Here is a 17,673-nt window from a genome sequence, read left to right on the forward strand (position 1 = left end):
GTCACACAAGGAAGAAACTTCCAGGGAGTATGGACGAGTCTGGAAAAGTCTCTTCACATAAACATTCTGGAACTAAGAGCAATCTACAATGCTCTAAGCCAGGCGGAACTTCTCCTGCAAGGAAAGCCGGTGTTGATTCAGTCGGACAACATCACGGCGGTCGCCCATGTAAACAGGCAGGGCGGCACAAGAAGCAGGAGTGCAATGGCAGAAGCTGCCAAGATTCTTCGCTGGGGGAGAATCACGTGATAGCACTGTCAGCAGTGTTCATCCCGGGCGTGGACAACTGGGAAGCAGACTTCCTCAGCAGACACGATCTTCATCCGGGAGAGTGGGGTCTACATCCAGAAGTCTTCAACATGTTAATAGACCGTTGGGAAAGACCAATTGTAGACATGATGGCGTCTCGCCTCAACAAGAAACTGGACAAATATTGCGCCAGGTCAAGAGATCCACAGGCAATAGCTGTGGACGCACTGGTAACTCCTTGGGTGTACCAGTCAGTGTATGTGTTTCCTCCTCTGCCGCTCATACCAAAGGTATTGAAGATCATACGGCAAAGAAGAGTAAGAACAATACTAGTGGTTCCGGATTGGCCGAGAAGGACTTGGTATCCGGAACTTCAAGAGATGCTCACGGACGAACCGTGGCCTCTACCTCTGAGAAGGGACCTGCTACAGCAGGGTCCCTGTCTTTTTCAAGACTTACCGCGGCTGCGTTTGACGGCATGGCGGTTGAACGCCAGATCCTAAAAGGGAAAGGCATTCCAGAAGAAGTCATTCCTACCTTGATTAGGGCACGGAAGGAAGTCACCGTGAAACATTATCACCGCATTTGGCGAAAATATGTAGCGTGGTGCGAGGATCGGAGGGTTCCGACGGAGGAATTCCAACTGGGTCGTTTCCTACATTTCCTGCAATCAGGATTATCTATGGGTCTCAAATTGGGATCCATTAAGGTTCAAATTTCGGCCCTGTCAATATTCTTCCAAAAAGAATTGGCCTCTGTCCCTGAGGTCCAGACTTTTGTCAAGGGAGTACTGCATATACAGCCTCCTGTGGTGCCTCCGGTGGCACCGTGGGATCTAAATGTAGTTTTAGATTTCCTCAAATCCCATTGGTTTGAACCATTGAAAAAGGTGGATTTGAAATATCTCACATTGAAAGTGACTATGTTACTAGCCCTGGCCTCTGCCAGGAGAGTATCTGAATTGGCGGCTTTATCTTATAAAAGTCCTTATCTAATCTTCCATTCGGATAGGGCAGAACTGCGGACTCGTCCGCATTTTCTCCCTAAAGTGGTATCAGCATTTCATCTGAACCAACCTATTGTGGTGCCTGCGGCCACTAGCGACTTGGAGGACTCCAAGTTGTTGGACGTTGTCAGAGCCTTAAAAATATACATTGCAAGGACGGCTGGAGTCAGAAAATCTGACTCGCTGTTTATATTGTATGCACCCAACAAGTTGGGCGCACCTGCTTCTAAGCAGTCGATTGCTCGTTGGATTTGTAACACAATTCAACTTGCACATTCTGTGGCAGGCCTGCCACAGCCTAAAACTGTAAAAGCCCACTCCACAAGGAAGGTGGGCTCATCTTGGGCGGCTGCCCGAGGGGTCTCGGCATTACAACTCTGCCGAGCAGCTACGTGGTCGGGGGAGAACACGTTTGTAAAATTTTACAAATTTGATACCCTGGCAAAGGAGGACCTGGAGTTCTCTCATTCGGTGCTGCAGAGTCATCCGCACTCTCCCGCCCGTTTGGGAGCTTTGGTATAATCCCCATGGTCCTTTCAGGAACCCCAGCATCCACTTAGGACGATAGAGAAAATAAGAATTTACTTACCGATAATTCTATTTCTCGGAGTCCGTAGTGGATGCTGGGCGCCCATCCCAAGTGCGGATTATCTGCAATACTTGTACATAGTTATTGTTAACTAATTCGGGTTATTGTTAAGGAGCCATCTTTAAGAGGCCCTTTCTGTTGTCATACTGTTAACTGGGTTTAGATCACAAGTTGTACGGTGTGATTGGTGTGGCTGGTATGAGTCTTACCCGGGATTCAAAATGCCTCCCTTATTGTGTATGCTCGTCCGGGCACAGTACCTAACTGGAGTCTGGAGGAGGGTCATAGGGGGAGGAGCCAGTGCACACCACCTGACCTAGTAAAGCTTTACTTTTTTGTGCCCTGTCTCCTGCGGAGCCGCTATTCCCCATGGTCCTTTCAGGAACCCCAGCATCCACTACGGACTCCGAGAAATAGAATTATCGGTAAGTAAATTCTTATTTTATGTAATGAAGAATGTTCATTGTGCAATAGATTCCAGATTAAAAAGATAATTTAAAATGAATGTAGTCTTTGAAAAATTGTGATATGCAATCAGTATTTATTAAACTTAAGTAACACTTACAGTATATATGAATACCTCCCAACTGTTCAGATTTTCGCGGGACAGTCCCGTTTTTTGGGTACTGTCCTGCTGTCCCACCCGCAGACCGCAGTGTCCCGCGGTGGGGGTGGGGGGTGGGGGCAGTTGGGAGGCTCCTGTACTCGCTGCTCTGCTTAGCAGAGCAGCGGTGAATAGACTCTATGCGCACAGCGTCTATTCAGTGCAGACAGAGGGAGAGAGGGCATGCCAGCGGCTCACAGAGAACTGGGTATGCCCCCTCAGTGACGAAACTGGGGGCGTGGCTCGTGATCACGGGTCCTCCCACGAAGCCACGCCACCTTTTCATAGGCCACGCCACCTTTTCGGGGGCGCGCGCGGCTTCGCCGCGCATGTGTCTCTCTTCACAGGCGGACAAAGTTGGGAGGTATGTATATGTTTAAATAGCCAATGTGGTTTGTTTGCATTTGAATTGAAATCTATGGCATTGGGGATAATATTCAGCATAAATGTTAATTAGAAAGGCTGGTGTATTGTGTTATGCGGCTGCGGGTCCCAATCGGATCCCTCACACAGCACTAAGCGGAAAGAAACACTGGTGTCCAGGGCTTAGGGATCTATTCATGAAGCAGTGAAATGAGTGGAAAAGTAAGCAGCCCATGGCAACCAATCTGTGTTCAGATAACATTTATAAAATGCATTCTATAAGATTATACATAGCAGCTGATTGACGTGGTAAACCTCCACTTGCTCACTTCCCCACACTTTTCACTGCTTCATGAATAGACCCCACAATACATTTGAAAATGCTGTAAAACACCAAAAACAGGGTTTTAAACTCCTTTTTGCTTTTGGTACATCCCGCCCTGAGACTGGATTATCTATTTCTAACAGTGTCTAAATGTCAGGATCTTAGAACGCCGGGATCCTTACCGGATCTCGTCTAAACAGTACCAGCTGCTAATTAGTTATTGTACAGTAAATGGGAAGAGAGGTGAAATTACCACCAGGCTGTGGGAATGATTTGTGCTGCCTCTCCCTGGTGGTATAAAGCATTTTATATGTAAAAACTAGGTGGAGTACCCAGCGTTGCCCAGGATTTTAAGAATGTTTGTCTACAAAAATTAATTTCAATATTAAACACACAGTATAAATAAAATAGTATAAAAAAGCATGGAAAATGTTATACACATCAATAAAATGAAAACCCAATGTGCTGCTGGGGACCGTGCTACTTCCACTATATAACTCTGTGTGTGTGTTCGTGCTACCTCCATTCCCCTCCTCACATCATGTCACTGCCCCTGTCCCATGCAGCCCTGTCATCACTGACATATCATGCATGTCCTGATATACTCTGTGCTGCTGGCCCACCCGTAGGGGTGCTAGTGGTGTGTTTGTTTGTTTGTTTCCAGAGTGTAAGTAATATGTGTAGCAAGTTTGGGGTAAATTGCTCCAGGCATTCCAGAGTTATGTTGTCTGCTAAAAAAAAACTCTGTGCTGCTGCCTCAACCCTAGGGGTGTCTTACTCCCACAGTGTTTATTCCCAGCTTGTAAGTCATATGTATAGCAAGTTTGTTGTAAATTGGTCTAGGCATTCTGGAGTTATGCTGTCTCCTGAAATTCTCTGTGCTGCTGTCCCACCCCTAGGGGGGGTAGGGGTGTATAGCCCCCACCGAGTTTATGCCCAGATTGTAAGTCAGATGTGTACCATGTTTGATGTAAATTGCTGCAGGCCTTCTACAGTAATGCTGTCAGCTGACGTACTCTGTGCTGCTGTCACACCCCTAGGGGTGTCTGACCCCCACATTATTTGTTTCCCGAGTGTAAGTCATATGTGTACCCAGTTTATTGCAAATTGGTCTAGCTGTTCGGGAGTTTTGCTGTCTCCTTAAATACTCTGTGCTGCTGTCCCACCCCTAGGGGTGTTTTCGAGATTGTAAGTCAAATGTGTACCAAGTTTGGTGTAAATTGCTCCAGGCCTTCCACAGTTATGCTGTCTGCTGACATACAATCTGTGCTGCTGTCCCACCCCTAGGGGTGCTAGCATTGTTTTGACCCCCACATATTTTTTTCCCCTAGTGTAAGTCATATGTGTACCCAGTTTGTTGTAAATTGGTCTACCCATTCGGGATTTATGCTGTCTCCTGAAATACTCTGTGCCACCCCTAGCAGTGCTAGGGTTGTCTAACCCCCACAGAGTTTGTTCCAAGATTTTAAGTCAGATGGTGTACCAAGTTTGGTGTAAATTATTTCGGGCCTTCCACAGTTTTGCTGGCTGCTGACATACTCGGTGCTGCTGTCCCACCCCTAGGGGTGCTCGGGGTGTCTGACCCCCATAGTGTTTGTTTCCAGAATGTAAGTCATATGTGTACCAAGTTTGTTGTAAATTGCTGCAGGCATTCCAGAGTTATGCTGTCTGCTGAAATACTCAGTGCTGCTGGCTCACCCCTAAGGGTGCTAGAAGTGTGTTCCTCCCGCAGTGTTTGTTGGCAGATTGGAAGGCATGTGTACCAATTTTTGAGTACATGGGTCCAGCGATTCTGGAGTTATGCTGTCTCCTGATATACTCTGTGCTGCTGTCTGCCCCCCTAGGGGTGCTAAGGATTTCAAATTGTTTTAGTTGCGTCCGCCATGTTTTAATATGCTTGTATGTGAAATTTCACGTTCTTCGCTTGTAAACTGTGGATTTGTATAGAAAAACAGACAGAAGGACAGAATGACAGATTTTCATTTTTATATAGTAGATCAGTCTTTTTCAACCAGTGTGCCGTGGCACACTAGTGTGCTGCGACCAGTTGCAAGGCGTGCTGTGGAGTCGGTCGCTGCCTACACCTTCAGAGCAAACTATGGCCCAGGCTCTTCTTACAGGATCAGTCGAGCCCTGCCTGTGACCTATGCCTTGAAGATGCGGCGGTGTGACATCATAGGTCACGCCCTCCGCGTCTCACCACCCAGCCAGCCCACTCACCTGCATACACATCTTCCAGTTCCCACCAGCATCCACAACTTTCCCTGCCATCCTCATCCACACTTGCCTGACCGACCTGTGCTCGGTATTTGCATCACTCCACTATGAACATCCCCCACCACTGAGGGACAGGGAGGAGGGGCAGCTGACTGGTAGGGGCTAATGGGGGTAATTCCAAGTTGATTGCAGCAGGAATTTTGTTAGCAGTTGGGCAAAACCATGTGCACTGCAGGGGAGGCAGATTTACCATGTGCAGAGAGAGTTAAATTTGGTTGTGGTGTGTTCAATCTGCAATCTAATTTGCAGTGTAAAAATAAAGCAGCCAGTATTTACCCTGCACAGAAACAAAATAACCCTCCCAAATCTAACTCTTTCTGCACGTGTTATATCTGCCTCCCCTGCAGTGCACATGGTTTTGCCCAACTGCTAACAAAATTCCTGCTGCGATCAACTTGGAATTACCCCCAATATTTGTTATTTTATTTCTCCTGTGGGGAGCAATAGGATTTATGTGAGGAGAAATGTCATTTATTTATGTGGGGAACAAAAGGATTTATGTAGGGAGCAACATGATTTATGTGAGGAGCAATGTGATTGTTTTTTCTGTGTAGGCCAAAGTATGTGTGGATTATTTTTTTACTGTGAGGGCCAATGTGTGAGGGTTTTTTTTCCGTGGGGAACTGATGGTGTGCCTTGGCAATTTTTAAATATTGTTCAGTGTGCCGCGAGTTAAAGGTTGAAAATCACTGTAATAGATTATGGCTACTGTATATGTAGGTCTGTGATGGAACAAAAGTTCTTTGACTTTACCGTGTTTCTGATATACATTTATTTCTAAGCCTAAAACTTTCATTATAAATTCACTTTTTTTAAGTTGTGTTTTAGTCAATTGATTGTAAACTTTATTTTATAGAAATTGTTGCAAAAGTGAAAGAAATATCTCACCCAGACTGGACAATGCCACCTGAAGCAACAATTACATTAACTGATGACAACTTTAAATATGTGGTAGACAACGCAGATATCATACTAGTTGAATTTTATGCACCCTGGTAAGTGCTAAAAACCCATCTAAGAAATCTGATTGGTTATGGTATTACTTTTCAATCTCAAGCAATTTATAATCTGCAGACATAAGAGGGTATGTAATGTAGTGAAAAGTTCACCCCCGTTTCCTATATTTTATCCATACATGTAAATAAAATAGCCACACATACAATAACCTACATAATGGGGATCATTTTGATGAACAACTGGAATTTTATGAACTAGGAGGTTGGTGATTCCCCCCACCCCTTTTTTCTCCTGCGCTGGTTGTGGAAAAACTGCAGGCTAATCCCACATACATATACTACTTATGTCCCCAATACTGAACGTTGATGTAGATATTTCACTAGTGTTGTAAGCTGCAACGTAGTAGACCTTATAGGGCAGAGCGAGCACTTCATAAAGTTCTGTAGATTATCTTGTACTGCACATGCTCAGAATGTGAACATACACAGGTGTGCCTATATAGACCTGCACCAGGGGCGTCGGAATGGGGGGGCAAGGGCGCAACTCGCCCCCCGCAAAAATGAGAGAGGCGCCTATCAACTGTAGTAGAGGCACAGAAATACCGCTGCTGCGCTTTACAGCTGACGTGCGTGCAGCAGCAGTACCTCCTGATTCCTCTTCGCACCGCCTGACTGTGTGGTCCCGAACTACTCCATGGTGCCACCTCCTCGCCCTTAGTGGCTCCACCCCCTTCCGAAGTGGCTCCACTTCCTCCTCCCAGCATGGAAACGATCCTGCAGAAACGGAGGATGTAGCGGGAGGGGGGATATACCAAGCTTGGCCCAGCCTGCTCTGCCCCTACACTGCTTGCCCTGGCCGGCTCCCGGTGGAAGTGCCGCAATTTTCGGTTATTTAGGGCCGGGGCCTAATGCCGTGAAGTGCCCGCCCCCATAAAATACCTGTGCTCTGCTGCAGTATGGAAGTGTATCTCCGGCTGGCTTCATCTCTCCCTCTCTCTCCTCTGTTTTTACACTGTCTACCTCCAGGCCCGGTGAGAGGGAGGGGACAACTATACCAGGCCCCACAGTTCAGAGGGGCCCCGAGGAATAGGGGCACAAAAAAACAGGGGTCAGAGTTATTAGTACTTCTTTTTTAATTAAGCCAAATAAGTAAAAAAAAATAATAATAATTTAGGTACGCCTCACCGTTCACTTCTCTTCCCCCCGTTACATTGTCACCTGGTCTGGTCCTGCTTCGGCCCATCCATGCTGTTTCTACGCCGCGCAGCAGATCGTCCCTGAGCCCAAGCATGAAAATTGCCTCCTGACATGACAGCAGGGTGTGTTGATGCTACCTGCATGCATGAGCGGGCACATCACGTCAGGACACTTGCCAGCCACCACAGCTTGCCCAGCAGCAATGCCGAGACCGGACAGTTTAAATCCACAGCACAAGAGCGAACTGCCTGCTTTCCCGGCCGCCCTGCCTCCACAATTACAGAGATAAGGAGAAGAACAGGAGGAATTCCTCCCCCTGCACTAAGGTACAGCCTCTAAGTCACGTTGCCCTGAGACATGACTGACGGCATCCAGCCCACACACAGCAGGCTGACAGCAGTGACCTTCCACTACCACTGCCACTTCACTAAAGGACTTGTCCCTGTCTGTTCAACCTCCCATACCCCCACCCTTTTTGCGCTATGTGTGGTCTCATGTTGATTGTTACACACAATGTCATACAGTGCTCGAAGTGGGCCGGTATACACCGGTATGGCATACCGCCACTTCGAGCACTGACTGAGACCCCCGTCGCCGCAGTATTTTTAATTCAGCACTATTAAATCTGCCACGACCGGCAGCCAGTCAGGCGCGACCGTTCCTGATTGGCTGCTTGTCCATGGCAGATTTAATATAGCCCGCTGTCTCTCGCACCCATTCCCACAGCCTCCTGCTTGGCACTGCCGCCTCCCACAGCACAGCCTCCTCCGCACCGCCGCCCACAGCCTCCACACCGCTGACCACAGCCTCCTCATCTGCTGCCGACCACAGCCAGCTCTGCACCACTGCTGACCACAACCTCCTTATCCTCCACGCCACAAATCACAGCCTCCTCCACCCCGTCGCTGCTGATTAGACAATTTTACACTGCTGCCTTTCTCTGTCCCTTCTGTATGTCATTGCTGTTCCTTTCTCTGTCACTCTCCCTGTCCCTATGTCCCTGCTGTCACTCTCCCTGTCCCTGCTGTCACTCTCCCTGTCCCTGAATTGTGGCTTATACTGTGTGGCATAATGTGGATTTTGGCTTATTCCGTGTGGATTTTGGTTCATACTTTGTGGAAAAATTTGAATTTTGTCTCATTCCATGTGGCATAATGTGAATTTTGGCTCATTATGTGAATTTTGTCTCATTCCATGTGGCATAATGTGAATTTTGGCTCATTCTGTGTGAATTTTGGCTCATTCCATGTGGCATAATGTGTAAGGAGCACCAGTACTGGATAGTATAAGGGGTCCTACTATTGTGGTGAATGTGTATATGGTATGGTAAACTACACTTAAGGGCACACACCCTTATCAGGAGCGCGCGCGCACTTAATAACAGCCTTCACTTTTCTATACCCACACTTCAAAATTTCCACATCGACCACTGGTGTCATATAGATTTAGGGCAGCTGCAGTTCTGTCTTGCCTTGCTGGAAAATGTAGTGCACATAAATTCTATCAGTGGAGACCAACTCTTAAGGGCCCATTTATCATGTATCGCATGTTGAATGCGACCTGGGACGAATCTTTCGTCCCTGAATGTATAATGCAGCATAGGCAGGGACAGGAGCTCCCTGGGATGTGCTGTGGTATCTGCCGGGACATCTGCGCAACACACACACACACACACACACACACGTTAATTCGGGGGAGGGTTCAAGGGCCAGCAATGCGATGTGTAGCCCATAGGATACAATAGGCTGAATTGCAGTAGCTGCGGGGAATAATATCGGGAATGCTTAGCATTCCGAATATTGGTAAATCAGGCAGCATCGCATCCCCCATAGAAACCTGTGAGGGATGCTGGTGCTGGCGACAATGGAGGGATCGCAGCAGGTATCGCTAACCCCTCTACCCCTAACCCTCCTTTCCCGCAGCCTAACCCTAACCTCCCCCTTAGTGCCTAACCCTTTCCTCCCCCCAGTTTTACCTAATCCTAACCCCCTGTCCCCACAGCCTAACCCTTCACTCTTAGTGCCTAAACCTAACCGCCCCCCACCCCCTGGTGGTGCCTGACTCTTACCTCCCCTCCCCCAGCCTAACTACAACCCCCTTGATACCCGCTTTGTGTGTATCTGTGTGTGTCTCTCTCTCTCTCTCTCGCCCGAGGGGTATTGTAGTGACAACAGCGGGGGTAGGGGGGCCCTTTCAATATTTTTTTCTACAACCGTTCTACTTACACCCCTGCCTCACACCGTACCGCATCAGCCGCCTTGTCATTTCCTATCCTCCCTTCCGTCTCCCCCGCTCACCACAATGGTCACCACATTTTTGCCGGACCACTGCCCATGGCCTGGGAACTCACCAGAACCGCTGCCTAGCTGGAGAGACAATACAGCCTCCTCCTGCAGAACTCCATGTAACTGCTCTCCTGGGCACCTCACATTCTGCTGCTGATCTCTCTCTCTCTCTCTCTCTCTCTCTCTCTCTCTCTCTCTCTCTCTCTCTCTCTCTCTCTCTCTCTCGTCTTCAGTTTGCCGGCTGTCGGGATCCCGGCGCACAGTATACAGACACTTTTCTCTGACGTCCTAAGTGGATGCTGGGACTTCGTAAGGACCATGGGGAATAGCGGCTCCGCAGAAGACTGGGCACAACTAAAGAAAGCTTTAGAACTACCTGGTGTGCACTGGCTCCTCCCACTATGACCCTCCTCCAGACCTCAGTTAGAATCTTGTGCCCGGCTGAGCTGGATGCACACTAGGGGCTCTCCTGAGCTCCTAGAAAGAAAGTATATTTTAGGTTTTTTATTTTACAGTGAGATCTGCTGGCAACAGACTCACTGCTACGAGGGACTAAGGGGAGAAGAAGCGAACCTACCTGCTTGCAGCTAGCTTGGGCTTCTTAGGCTACTGGACACCATTAGCTCCAGAGGGATCGAACACAGGACCCGACCTCGATCGTTCGGTCCCAGAGCCGCGCCGCCGGCCCCCTTACAGAGCCAGAAGCAAGAAATGTTCAGGAAAATCGGCGGCAGAAGACTTCAGTCTTCAACAAGGTAGCGCACAGCACCAGAAAAAGCGGGAGAAGTCCGCCGAAAAAGGGGCGGGGCTATCTTCCTCAGCACACTGGCGCCATTTTCCCTCACAGCTCCGCTGGAAGGATCGCTCCCAGGCTCTCCCCTGCAGTTTCCAGACTACAGAAGGGTAAAAAAGAGAGGGGGGGCACTAAATTTAGGCGCAGTATATATAATATAAGCAGCTATAAGGGATAAAACACTCATTTATAGTGGGATCCCTGTGTTATATAGCGCTCTGGTGTGTGCTGGCATACTCTCTCTCTGTCTCCCCAAAGGGCTTTGTGGGGTCCTGTCCTCTGTCAGAGCATTCCCTGTGTGTGTGCGGTGTGTCGGTACGGCTGTGTCGACATGTTTGATGAGGAGGCTTATGTGGAGGCGGAGCAGATGCCGATAAATGTGATGTCGCCACCTGCGGGGCAGACACCTGAGTGGATGGACTTGTGGAAGGAATTACGTGAAAGTGTCAACTCCTTGCATAAAAAGTTTGATGACATACCAAATATGGGACAGCCGGCTTCTCAGCTCGTGCCTGCCCAAGCGTCTCAAAGGCCATCAGGGGCTCTAAAACGCCCGCTACCTCAGATGGCAGACACAGATGTCGACACGGATACTGATACCAGTGTCGACGACGAGGAGACTAATGTAATGTCCAATAGGGCCACTCGTTACATGATTGAGGCAATGAAAAATGTGTTGCACATTTCTGATCTTACCCCAGGTACCACTAAAAAGGGTATTATGTTTGGGGAGAAAAAGCTACCAGTGGTTTTTCCCCCATCTGAGGAGTTAAATGAAGTGTGTGAAGAAGCGTGGGCTTCCCCTGATAAGAAACTGGTAATTTCTAAAAGATTACTAATGGCGTACCCTTTCCCGCCAGAGGATAGGTCACGTTGGGAAACACCCCCTAGGGTGGATAAAGCGCTCACACGCTTGTCAAAGAAGGTGGCACTACCGTCTCCGGATACGGCCGCCCTAAAGGAACCTGCTGATAGAAAACAGGAGGCTAACCTGAAGTCTGTGTATACACACTCAGGCATTATACTGAGACCAGCTATTGCTTCAGCATGGATGTGCAGTGCTGCAGCTTCGTGGTCAGATTCCCTGTCGGAAAATATTGACACCCTAGACAGGGACACCATATTGCTAACCGTAGAGCATATAAAAGACGCAGTCTTATACATGAGAGATGCACAGAGGGATATTTGCCGGCTGGCATCTAAAATAAGTGCAATGTCCATTTCTGCCAGGAGAGGATTATGGACTCGGCAGTGGACAGGGGATGCAGATTCTAAAAGGCACATGGAGGTTTTGCCTTACAAGGGTGATGAGTTATTTGGGGACGGTTTCTCGGACCTAGTTTCCACAGCAACAGCTGGGAAGTCAGCATTTTTACCCCATATTCCCTCACAGCCAAAGAAAGCACCGTATTATCAGGTGCAGTCCTTTCGGCCCCAGAAGAGCAAGCGGGGAAAAGGAGCGTCCTTTCTGCCCAGAGGCAGAGGTAGGGGGAAAAAGCTGCATCATACAGCCAGTTCCCAGGAACAAAAGTCCTCTCCCGCTTCCTCAAAAGCCACCGCATGACGGTGGGGCTCCACAGGCGGAGCCAGGTACGGTGGGGGGCCGGCTCAAAAATTTAAGCAATCAGTGGGCTCGCTCACAGGTGGATCCCTGGATTCTACGAGTAGTATCTCAGGGGTACAAGCTGGAATTCGAAACGTCTCCCCCCCGCCGTTTCCTCAAATCTGCCTTGCCAACAACTCCCTCAGGCAGGGAGGCTGTGCTAGAGGCAATTCACAAGCTGTATTCCCAGCAGGTGATAGTCAAGGTGCCCCTCCTTCAACAAGGAAGGGGTTACTATTCCACAATGTTTGTGGTACCGAAACCGGACGGTTCGGTGAGACCCATTTTAAATTTGAAATCCTTGAACACATATATAAAAAAATTCAAGTTCAAGATGGAATCGCTCAGGGCGGTTATTGCAAGCCTGGACGAGGGGGATTACATGGTATCTCTGGACATCAAGGATGCTTACCTGCATGTCCCCATTTACCATCCTCACCAGGAGTACCTCAGATTTGTGGTACAGGATTGTCATCACCAATTCCAGACGTTGCCGTTCGGACTGTCCACGGCACCGAGGATATTTACCAAGGTAATGGCCGAAATGATGATACTCCTTCGAAAAAAGGGAGTTTTAATTATCCCATACTTGGACGATCTCCTAATAAAGGCGAGATCCAGAGAGCAGTTGTTGGTCGGGGTAGCACTATCTCAGGAAGTGCTACAACAGCACGGTTGGATTCTAAATATTCCAAAGTCACAGCTGGTCCCTACGACGCGTCTACTGTTCCTGGGGATGGTTCTGGACACAGACCAGAAAAAAGTGTTTCTCCCGGAGGAGAAAGCCAAGGAGCTGTCATCTCTAGTCACAGAGGCCTCCTGAAACCAAAACAGGTATCGGTGCATCACTGCACGCGAGTCCTGGGAAAGATGGTAGCTTCTTACGAAGCAATTCCATTCGGCAGGTTCCATGCGAGAACTTTTCAGTGGGACCTGTTGGACAAGTGGTCCGGATCGCATCTTCAGATGCATCGGCTGATAACCCTGTCTCCAAGGACCAGGGTGTCTCTGCTGTGGTGGCTGCAGAGTGCTCATCTCCAAGAGGGCCGCAGATTCGGCATACAGGACTGGGTCCTGGTGACCACGGATGCCAGCCTTCGAGGCTGGGGGGCAGTCACACAGGGAAGAAACTTCCAGGGACTTTGGTCAAGTCAGGAGACTTCCCTACACATAAATATTCTGGAACTGAGGGCCATTTACAATGCCCTAAGTCAGGCAAGACCCCTGCTTCAAAACCAGCCGGTACTGATCCAGTCAGACAACATCACGGCAGTCGCCCATGTAAACCGACAGGGCGGCACAAGAAGCAGGATGGCGATGGCAGAAGCCACAAGGATTCTCCGATGGGCGGAAAATCACGTGTTACCACTGTCAGCAGTGTTCATTCCGGGAGTGGACAACTGGGAAGCAGACTTCCTCAGCAGACATGACCTACACCCGGGAGAGTGGGGACTTCATCCAGAAGTCTTCCAACTGATTGTAAACCGTTGGGAAAGGCCACAGGTGGACATGATGGCGTCCCGCCTAAACAAAAAGCTAGAAAGATATTGCGCCAGGTCGAGAGACCCTCAGGCAATAGCTGTGGACGCTCTAGTGACACCGTGGGTGTACCAGTCGGTTTATGTGTTCCCTCCTCTTCCTCTCATACCCAAGGTACTGAGGATAATAAGGAAAAGAGGAGTAAGAACTATACTCATTGTTCCGGATTGGCCAAGAAGAACTTGGTACCCGGAACTTCAAGAAATGATCTCAGAGGACCCATGGCCTCTACCGCTCAGACTGGACCTGCTGCAGCAGGGCCCCTGTCTGTACCAAGACTTACTACGGCTGCGTTTGACGGCATGGCGGTTGAACGCTGGATCCTGAAGGAAAAGGGTATCCGGAGGAAGTCATTCCTACGCTGATTAAAGCTAGGAAAGAAGTAACCGCAAACCATTATCACCGCATATGGCGAAAATATGTTGCGTGGTGTGAGGCCAGGGAGGCCCCAACAGAGGAATTTCAGCTGGGTCGATTTCTGCACTTCCTACAGTCAGGGGTGACTATGGGCCTAAAATTGGGTTCCATTAAGGTCCAGATTTCGGCTCTGTCGATTTTCTTCCAGAAAGAACTGGCTTCACTGCCTGAAGTTCAGACATTTGTTAAGGGAGTGCTGCATATTCAGTCCCCTTTTGTGCCTCCAGTGGCACCTTGGGATCTCAACGTGGTGTTGGATTTTTTAAAATCACATTGGTTTGAGCCACTTAAAACCGTGGATTTAGAATATCTCACGTGGAAGGTGGTCATGCTATTGGCCTTGGCTTCGGCCAGGCGTGTGTCAGAATTGGCGGCTTTGTCGTGTAAAAACCCTTATCTGATTTTCCATATGGATAGGGCAGAATTGAGGACTCGTCCCCAGTTTCTCCCTAAGGTGGTATCAGCTTTTCACTTGAACCAACCTATTGTGGTGCCTGCGGCTACTAGGGACTTGGAGGATTCCAAGTTACTGGACGTAGTCAGGGCCTTGAAAATGTATGTTTCCAGGACGGCTGGAGTCAGGAAAACTGACTCGCTATAGCACTCAACAAGCTGGGTGCTCCTGCTTCTAAGCAGACCATTGCTCGCTGGATCTGTAGCACAATTCAGCTTGCGCATTCTGCGGCCGGACTGCCGCATCCTAAATCTGTAAAAGCCCATTCCACAAGGAAGGTGGGCTCTTCTTGGGCGGCTGCCCGAGGGGTCTCGGCTTTACAACTTTGCCGAGCTGCTACTTGGTCAGGGTCTAACACCTTTGTTAAATTCTACAAATTTGATACCCTGGCTGAGGAGGACCTGTAGTTTGCTCATTCGGTGCTGCAGAGTCATCCGCACTCTCCCGCCCGTTTGGGAGCTTTGGTATAATCCCCATGGTCCTTACGGAGTCCCAGCATCCACTTAGGACGTCGGAGAAAATAAGATTTTACTCACCGGTAAATCTATTTCTCGTAGTCCGTAGTGGATGCTGGGCGCCCATCCCAAGTGCGGATTGTCTGCAATGCTTGTATATAGTTATTGTTAACAAAGGGTGATTGTTGAGCCATCTGTTGAGAGGCTCTGTTATATATCATACTGTTAACTGGGTATAGTATCACGAGTTGTACGGTGTGATTGGTGTGGCTGGTATGAGTCTTACCCGGGATTCAAAATCCTTCCCTATTGTGTCAGCTCTTCCGGGCACAGTATCCTAGCTGAGGTCTGGAGGAGGGTCATAGTGGGAGGAGCCAGTGCACACCAGGTAGTCCTAAAGCTTTCTTTAGTTGTGCCCAGTCTCCTGCTGAGCCGCTATTCCCCATGGTCCTTACGGAGTCACAGCATCCACTACGGACTACGAGAAATAGATTTACCGGTGAGTAAAATCTTATTTTTTTTCTCCTACTTGGGGGTCCATGACCCCCCCTGGAGGGAGAATAGTGTGGTGCGTGTAGTGCACCACCGTGCCCACAGCGTGGCGAGCGCAGCGAGCCCACAAGGGGCTCATTTGCGCTCGCCACGCTGTTGGTATGCCGACGGTCTGGGTCCTGGCGATGGTATGCTGGTTGCCGTGAGCCAGGCCGCCGGCATACCATACTACACCTCTCTCTCCGTGTGTCTCTGTCTCTCTCTCTCCTCCCCCCCCCCCCCCCCCCCTTCTCTCTCCCTCTCCCTCTCTCTCTCTCCCCCTCCATTTTTGTTATGGGATATAACACAGAGGGGGCGACATTTAGAGATTTAGGGGCGCCAAACTGAAATTATATTTCCCCCCCCCCCACCTAAAAATGTTCTGACACACCTGACCTGCACACATATAAACTAAATATATTTTGCTACTACCTCTGCTTCAGTCCCTATGTGTCTCATTTAGAATTGTGAATAAATCCAGCTCATAGGTGCAAACTTGCATATGGACAAAAAGTGTGATACATGGGATGCACAGGTGTAGTTACATATTGCATACAGGGAATATACTGGTTGATTTTTCACATAGATCACAAATACTGTGCAGCTTTTAGTCTACGCGGAAGGGGGATAGGTTTAGGTACCGGGGGAGGGGGGGGGGGGAATTAGGGACAGGCTGCACTAAGGGAGGGGTAGGGGACAAGGGGAAACGGTCTTACCTCCTCCCTGTTGGGATTTCAACTAACTGGATGCTGACGTCGTTGGTCTTACTACCGCCAAATCATACTGCAGCCTGTTAAAGTAGGCCATAACGGTAAAAACTTGCATTATGGAAAGCAAGGAAAAACACCATCTCCTGCTTCAGGATATAGTTACTATAGTGGTGATTAGAAAAGTGTGAAACTATTGTATATTTCTGGTGTATAATAATCTAGTGTGTATTTCTCTAGAATCCATAAGGGATATTGGGGACACATTAGTACGATGGGTATAGACAGGGTCCAAAGGAGCCAGTGCACTTTACATTTCTTCCACTGGGTGTGCTGGCTCCTCCCCTCTATGCCCCCTTCTACAAGCAGTTTAGTTTAGAAAAAAGTGCCCTCAGGAGAGTCTGCACACTCTGCTAGCTCTAGAGTTTTTGTTCAATTTATTTTAAACTTTTGTTTATTTTGGTATGCTGTTTGGGCAACAACATACCTGCGCCGTAGGAGTTAGGGGAGGGTACGGTCTCCGGCCTCCTGAGGTGCAGAGCCGCTTTCCCCGCTGCACCTCAAGGGTGTTTGTTCAGCGGGACACTGTGTCTTGGCTGTCGCAACCGCAGCACACCGCACACCCCTAACATAGCCTGAAGGTGATCGTCGGTGGTGAGTACACACCGAGGGCCCCTCTAGGGGGGGGGTTCCCCGGTTCTTCATGCGGCAGCAGCGCGGGTGAGGCATACGGTATAAATATAGGTAGCTCCGGTGCCATTATGGGGAGCGGAGCTACATCAGAGCGGGCTCAGCTGCATTTTGGCGCCTTCTTCTGCATAAGCAACAGCAGCCTTACACAGCTCCTCCGCACTGTCATACGCTGGATCACTGGTACAGGGTGTTTAGTTAGGGGGAGAGCCGCTATTTGTGCACAGATTAATTCCTCTGAGGGATTTCCATTTTAAAAACCGTTCTCACTGTTAGATTAAAACGATGACAACCTCACTGGGGCTCTGCGGTGTGTGCTGGGTCCTCTCTTATGTGTCTCCTCTCACATGCAATAGGGCAGGCTTGCATTGTCATCAGTCTGGTGTTGGTGTACTGTGTATTTTCATAATGGTAAAACAAAAGTTATGCAGTGTGTGTCATACCAGATTTTCTCCTCTCTCATCTGATTTCATATCATGTGAGCAGTGTAGTCAATCCTCACAAAATGCTGAGGACCATGAGAGGAGAGAGATAAGCCCACCTGGCTGGGGGCTATCAAAACTATGATGTCTGATGTGTCATCTCAGCTCACTGCCAATAAAACTCAAGAACTGCAAAAAGCAGTAGCAGATC

The 17,673-nt window shown here is 48.9% G+C and overlaps 1 protein-coding gene across 1 annotated transcript in view; it reads left to right on the forward strand.

Annotated features, from left to right (window-relative positions):
- The window catches only part of PDIA4 (protein disulfide isomerase family A member 4), a 339,636-nt gene that overhangs the window by 211,214 nt on the left and 110,749 nt on the right, over positions 1-17,673 (forward strand). The window contains exon 10 of the mRNA XM_063925192.1: positions 6,270-6,408. Coding sequence (XP_063781262.1) covers positions 6,270-6,408 — 139 coding nt within the window. The remainder of the gene's footprint in view (positions 1-6,269; positions 6,409-17,673) is intronic.

Source organism: Pseudophryne corroboree, chromosome 5 (genome assembly GCF_028390025.1).
Source record: "Pseudophryne corroboree isolate aPseCor3 chromosome 5, aPseCor3.hap2, whole genome shotgun sequence".
Taxonomy (NCBI): Eukaryota; Metazoa; Chordata; class Amphibia; order Anura; family Myobatrachidae; genus Pseudophryne; species Pseudophryne corroboree.